The sequence below is a fragment of the Propithecus coquereli genome, unplaced genomic scaffold, assembly GCF_000956105.1.
Source record: "Propithecus coquereli isolate 6110/MARCELLA unplaced genomic scaffold, Pcoq_1.0 Scaffold14, whole genome shotgun sequence".
Taxonomy (NCBI): domain Eukaryota; kingdom Metazoa; phylum Chordata; class Mammalia; order Primates; family Indriidae; genus Propithecus; species Propithecus coquereli.
The window spans coordinates 6,545,167-6,552,262 of record NW_012138302.1 but is presented as its reverse complement, the minus strand read 5'-3'; the positions used below and the strand labels follow the sequence as shown (position 1 = coordinate 6,552,262).

At 37.9% G+C, this 7,096-nt stretch overlaps 1 protein-coding gene across 1 annotated transcript; it reads left to right on the top strand.

Annotated features, from left to right (window-relative positions):
• The first annotated feature begins 1,941 nt into the window (after nt 1-1,941).
• Nucleotides 1,942-6,618, top strand: L1TD1 (LINE-1 type transposase domain containing 1). The gene is made up of 2 exons (XM_012639331.1): nt 1,942-2,880; nt 5,008-6,618. Exons 1-2 carry the CDS (start codon nt 1,942-1,944, stop codon nt 6,616-6,618), a joined length of 2,550 nt encoding a protein of 849 aa, XP_012494785.1.
• The last annotated feature ends 478 nt before the right edge of the window (nt 6,619-7,096 follow it).

Below are 7,096 nucleotides of genomic sequence, written 5' to 3'. Positions count from 1 at the left end.
TTCTTCTAGTATTTTTGTAGATTCAGGTCTTACATTCAAGTCTTTAATCCATCTTGAGTTGATTTTTGTATATGGTAAGAGATAGTGCTCCAGTTTTATTCTTCTGCATATGGCAATCCAATTTTCCCTGCACCATTTATTGAAAAGGGTGTCCTTTCTCCAGTGTATGTCCTTTGTGTGTGTTTTGTTTCTTTAATTTATTTTTTTTTTAATTTCAGAGTATTACGGGAGTACGAGCACTTTGATTACATAAACTGCCTTTGCATTGCCTGAGTCAGAGCTACAAGTGTGCCCATCTCCCAGATAGCGCAAACAGCACCTGTTAACTGTGAGTTTACCTATCCCCTCTTCCCCTCCCCCCCCACCTGCCTGACACTGGATGAATGTTACTTCCATATGTGCACATAAGGTTTGATTGATTAGTACCAATTTAATGGTGAGTACATGTGGTATTTGTTTTTCCATTCTTGTGATACTTCACCTAGAAGAATGGGCTCCAGCTCCATCCAGGATAATACAAGAGGTATTAGTTCACTGTTTTTTTTGTTTGTTTGTTTGTTTTTGTGGCTGAGTAATGCTCCATGTTATACATATACCACATTTTATTGATCCACTTGTGGATTGATGGGCACTTGGCTTGTTTCCACATCTTTGCAATCGTAAATTGTGCTGCTGTAAATATTCCAGTGCAGCCCAGTGTATGTTCTTGTTGACTTTGTCAAAGATCAGTTGGCTGTTAAGTATGTGGCTTTATTTCTGGGTAATCTATTCTGTTCCATTGAATGTGTCTACTTTTATGCCAGTGCCATGCTGCTTTGGTTATTATTGCCTTGTAGTATAACTTGAAGTCATGCAATGTGATACCTCCAGTTCTGTTCTTTTTGCTCAAGATTGCTTGGCTATTTGGCCTCTTTTTGGGGTTCCATATGAACTTTAGAATTGTTTTTTCTAATTCTGTGAAAAATAATGTTGGTATTTTGATTAGGGATTGAATTGAGCCTGTAAATTGCTTTAGGCAGTGTGGTTATTTTAATGATATTAATTCTTCTGATCCATGAACCTGGGATATTTTTCCATTTTTGTTATCTTCAATTTCTTTCATCAGTGTTTTGCAGTTTTCCTTATAGGGAATCTTTCACCTCCTTGGTTAAATAAATGCCTATTTATTTTTCTGTTTTATTTTTCTGTAGCTATTGTAAATTGCTTTCTTGATTTTTTTTTTTTGTTTGTTTTTTAAATAATGTTTGAAGCCTTGATTTGGTTCTTGACTAGATTGTTATTGGTGTATAGAAAGCTACTGATTTCTGTACGCTGATTTTGTATCCTGAAATTTTACTAAATTCATCTATCAAATCTAAGAGTTTTTTGGTGGAATCTTTAGGGTTTTCTAGATAAAAAAAGATCATATCAGGGAACAGGGATGATTCAACTTCCATTTTTCCAATTTGGATGCTTTTTTTTTTCCTCTTGCCTGGTGATTGCTCAAGGACTTCAATACTATGCCGAATATTGTTAAGAGTGGTGAAAGTGGGCATCCTTGTCTTGCTCCAGTTCTTAGGGGGAATGTTTTCAATTTTCACCCACAGAATAGTTTTTCTTTTTTTTTCTTTTGTTAATTTTCTTTATTTCTCTGGGGCCATGCTCTTCTATGTCATTACAATTTTAGTGTACGTGCTGCTGAAGCAAGCACCAGAATAGTTTTCTTAACCAAGTTTATATTCTTACTGAGTTTCTTGAATTCTTCAGTAAACAATTATTCATTTCTTTATATTTCAGATTGTCGTGTTTTAAGATTGTTGAATTTCTGGAGTCTAGCAGGGCTGCAAGAACAAAAATTATTCTTCAGGAAAAAACCAGAATCCAGCCTTGACAACATCCACAATGTCCAGTGTACAGTCAAAAATTGCTAGCCTTGCAAAGGAACAGGAAAATTCCACCTATATGGAAAGAAAGCAGAAACTGATAGAAACTGATAAGGAGATAGCTCCAATATTGGATTTAAAATACAAAGACATATCAGCAGTTATTATGAAAAAGTTTAAGGTCTTGACGGAAATCCAGGACCTAATGTTTGATGAGATAAGGGAAACTCTTAAAAATGACCTAAAGGAAATGTTAGGAGTAAAAAATACAATACCTATAATAAAAAATTCAAGGAACTCCAGTAGCAGGAAAGAGTGGCAACAAATAAAAGATTTAACCTCAGAAAAAACAGGGCTGGTAGAGAAAATAGAAGAGTACTCTAAAATAGTTGAGGATATTGAAAGCTTAACTTTTGAAAGAAAAGTAAATGAGCTGAGTAGCAAATTAGACAAAGCTAAAGAATCTAGTGGTAATGAAGGTAAGAAATTATCCCAGAATGAATCACTAAATCACAAAATCATGGAAAGTATAGAAGAAGCCTTAAGCAATATAGATGACAGATACAGAAATCGCAATATCCATATAGAAGTTACAGAAGGAGAGACTAGAAAAAAGGGAGAGGATGAACTAATCAAAGAATTGGGAGAGGAAAAAAAACTTCAGAACTTCAAGAATAAAGAGAAAATTCTAAAAGCCTCCAGGGAAGAAGAAACGTTGATGGATGAAGGAGCAATACTCACCCTGGCAGCAGACTTTTCATCAGCAACACTGGATATTAGTAAGCAATGGAGTAATGTCTTCAATATTCTGAGAGAAAATGATTATGAGCCTAAATTTCTATGCCAAGTTAAGTTAGCATTTAAATGTGATGGTGAAATAAAGGAATTTTCAGACCTGCAAAGCCTCAGGAAGTTTATTAGCCAAAAGTCTTCTGTGAAAGAATTACTGGAAGATGTACTCCCACAAAATGAAAAAATAAATCAAGGAGGAAGAAGATACAGGATTCAAGAAAAAGTGGTAAGCATAGAAATTTATAAAGCTTATGGGTAAAGTATAAGTAATAGTTGGCACAGTTATTCTGAAGGTTAAATCAATTTTTAGGAAATGATTCCTTAAAAGTAAAAACATGACATTAAACAATGATTTAAAAGGCTGCTTTAAAAAAAAAGGGTGGTATTGAAAGCATTGGAGAGGTGAAAAAGGGCTACGGTTGTTTGTTTGCGACAAAGTTGTTATGCACACCCTAGTTATTAATAGGAAAATAAATTGAGGCCAGATGCAGTGGCTCGCACCTGTAATCCCAGCAACTAGGGAGGGTGAGGCAGAAAGATTGCCTGAGGCCAAGAATTTAGAGATCAGCCTGAGAACATATCAAGACCTCATCTTTACAAAAAATAGAAAAACAGCTGGTTGTAGTGGCACGTGTCTGTTGTACTCATTAGTTGGGAGGCTAAGGCAGGATTGCTTGAGCCCAGAAGTTTGAGGCTGCAGTGAGCTATGATCGAACCACTGTGCTCTAGCCCAGGCAACAGAGGGAGACCCTGTCTTAAGAACAAGAAAAAAGAATATAACCCTTCTCTTCATCTGTATTCTGGGCCCCAGTCCTCTGAGAGCAAGGAAAAGGCAGTTGTCCATCTTATGTTTCTTAAAGACTCGGCTAATATTATGTTTCAGTTCCACTCTTAGAGGTACTGCCTGGAGCTAATTCCTTAGGTTTTTAGCTATTCTTTTTTTTTTGAGACAGAGTCTCACTCTTGCCTGGGGCGAGTGCCGTGGCGTCAGCCTAGCTCACAGCAACCTCAAACTCCTGGGCTCAAGCGATCCTTCTGTCTCAGCCTCCGGAGTAGCTGGGACTACAGGCATGCGCCACCATGCCCGGCTAATTTTTTCTACATGTATTTTTAGCTGTCCAATTAATTTCTTTCCATTTTTTGGTAGAGACGGGGTCTCACTCTTGCTCAGGCTGGTCTCGAACTCCTGAGCTCAGAACGATCCACCCGCCTCGGCCTCCCAGAGTGCTAGGATTACAGGCATGAGCCACTGCGCCCGGCCGGTTTTTAGCTATTCTGTGGTTAATTTCTCACTTACTTTTTTTCTTTTCTTTCTTTTTTTTTTTTTTGAGAGAGTCTCATTCTTGTCACCCAGGCTAGAGTACAGTGGTGTCATCGTAGTTCACTACAACCTCAAACTCCTGGGCTCAAGCTTTCCTCATGCCTCAGCCTCCCAAATAGCTGGGACTACAAGCATGTGCCACTGCACCTGGCTAATTTTTCTATTTTAGTAGAGATGGGGGTCTCTCACTTAAGCTGATGGTCTTGAACTCCTGAGCTCAAGCAATCTTCCCACCTTGGCCTCCCAGAGTCCTAGTACTACAGGCATGAGATGCTGCACCTGGCCTCTCACTTACTTTTTTTTTACTGCTGTAATTTCCTGGGTCTACCAAAGCATATAACACTTATCCTATACTTTCCAGCTCCCAGAATTTTGTGTTATGGCCATCTTTCCCTTTTCCTTTGTTCCTATGGCTTTCTTCCATTACTCTATCAATTCAGGAGAGTTTCAACAGAGGTGGGAGTTAAATGCATATATATAATTCATCGTTTTGATCCAGAAATCTTAAGCTAATATTTTTGACAGGTTTTCAATGAACCCCTCTTCCCCGCCCTTCCAACATTTCCAAAGGTAACCCCTATGCAAAATGAGAATCTAGAATTGGAAGATACATTTGGAGCAACATTCTTTATTTAAGAATCAGAATTTTGTCTCAGAAAGTAGTTGCCTTCAAGGTTTACACAGATGAGGTGCTTAACTTGGCCTGGGAAAGTTGGAAAAGCTGAGAACAAATAGCCATCCCCCAGCCACAACTGAAGAGTTTTTTCTTACAGAGGGAATAATAAGTGAAAGCCTCAAGGGCAGGCTAAGGTCTTCAAGAAATATATTAAATTCAGAGAGTGGTGGTGTTTACAACTAATTGATCACAACCAGTTACAGATTCCTTGTTCCTTTTCCACTCCCACTGCTTCATTTGACTAGCCCAAAAAGAATATTAAGTAAATAATTCAGAGAGTGAATTGAAAGTTTTAATTCTTTAAAACACATGATTTAAAGAAATAATTCTTTTTCTTCTCTTTTTTTAACTTTCAGGGTAAAACTCTAATAGACTCAAAACATGGAGCTGGAGGAACAACCAGTGATGGCTTGAGCTTTCTATTTAGTAAAGAGGTAAAAGTTGCTAAGCCAGAGGAGGTGAAGAACTTGGAGATTCTGGAGGAGTCTTCTGAGTGGAATGAAAAAGAAACTCCCATGTTGGAGGAGGAAGAGGCTTCAGAGGTAGAGGAGGATGAAGAGGCCACAGGGTTGGAGGAGGAGGAAGAAGGGGCCTCAGGATTAGAGGAGGAAGAGGAGGAGGAGGGGGAAGAGTCCTCATGGTTGGAGGAGGAGGGGGAAGAGAGTTCAGTGTTTTCTGAGGAACAATACTCTACCTTTCAGGGTTGTATTGCGGTAGATGCAAAGCATGGAGTTGAGGAAATAAACAGTGATGGTTTGGAGATTATTTTGATTGACATGGTAGAGGATTCTGAGTTAGAGGAGGAAGAAGAAGAAGGAAAGGACTCTGAGGTAGGAAAGGTAAGAACTACCTTCCAGACTGAGAAAAAAGAAGCCTCAGGAGGACTTAAAGAAATTTCCTCTAGTTGTTTGGTTTTGGACTCAGAGAGGAAAAAGTTGGTGAAACATCAGGTGGTTCACAAAACCCAGGAGGAAGAGGAAACAGTTGTGCCCGGAAGTCAAGGAGTTGAGACACCCTGTCTGACCTTACACTTGGCCTCTCCCTCAAAATCACTAGAAAAAAGTTATGATAAGTGTAAAAAGTATCCATGTACAAATTTGGGTACTTCATCAGGAGTCACTAAAATTTTTAGGGAAACAGAGAAAGAGAGACACAAAATTCTGCAAATAGAAGAGCTAACACTCAAAGAGGCAGAGTTAATACAAGAAACAGAAGAAAACTTTAGAAGAAGTGTGATTCATAGCATCAGAGAGATAATAGAGGAGATTGCAAATATTAAAAACTACCATCCAGAAGTCTTGGAAATTAAAAATTCAATAGATGAGCTGAGTAGCAGGATGGACATACTGGAAGAAAGAATGAACAATCTAGATGATCAAATTGAGGAATTCTCTAAAGATACAATACAAATGACCAAACAGATAATAAATAAAGAAAGGTTAAGAGATATAGAGGATAGATCCAGAAGCTCCAACATTCGTTTGATAGGAATTCCAGAAAAAGATAATAATGAGAATGGAGCAGAAGACATAGTTAAGGAAATAATTGATGAAAACTTTCTAGAGTTAAAGAAAGAGTCACCTCTTGAGATTGTCAGTGCTTACCGAATACCCAGTAAGATTGATAAAAGGAGACTCACTCCTAGACACATCTTGGTAAAATTTTGGAATTTTAATGATAAAGAGAAAATCCTAAGGGCTTCCAGAGAGAGAAAAGAAATAACCTACCAAGGAACAAGAATCAGATTGACAGCAGACTTATCACTGGACACCCTGGATGCGAGAAGTAAGTGGAGTGCTGTCATAAAAGTTCTGCAGGATAAAGGTTTTAAACCTAGAATTCTATATCCAGCCAAATTGGCATTTGATTTTCAGGGTAAAACAAAGATATTTCTTGATATTGAAGAATTTAGAAAGTCTATTTCTTGTATACCTTCTTTGAAAGAATTACTAGAGAATATAGTTTAGCAATCTAGGGTGACGACAAAGACATATACATAATATGCTTTTCTCCCACTGACACATCCAAAAATCAACATGTAAAGCCAAAAAATAAAGCAGTACACCTCTGTGCAGAAGGATGGATAGCTAACAACATAATTTGGGATGAGGGAAAAGGACGGTTGCAGATACCAACTAGATGTTGGTAAAATTTTTTTTAAATAGGCTGCTCTGAAGGTAGTGAGTTATTTCAATTGATTGTTATGGTTAGAAATCGAACTTCTTTTTCTATTCTTTCCCCTATTTTCTCACTAGTGTACTTGAGTAGTCTTAAAAAATTGTAAATAATAGTAACCATCCTAGCTTATATAGGAGTAAACTTTCTATACCACCCGGGGAAGGGAGAATCTCTCAATGTAGAGGGAAGCCACGGAAAATCACAGGGGACGAGATGGCAAGATCAGTTAAAACAGAATAATGCAAAAGCCAAACTCATCACGAGAAG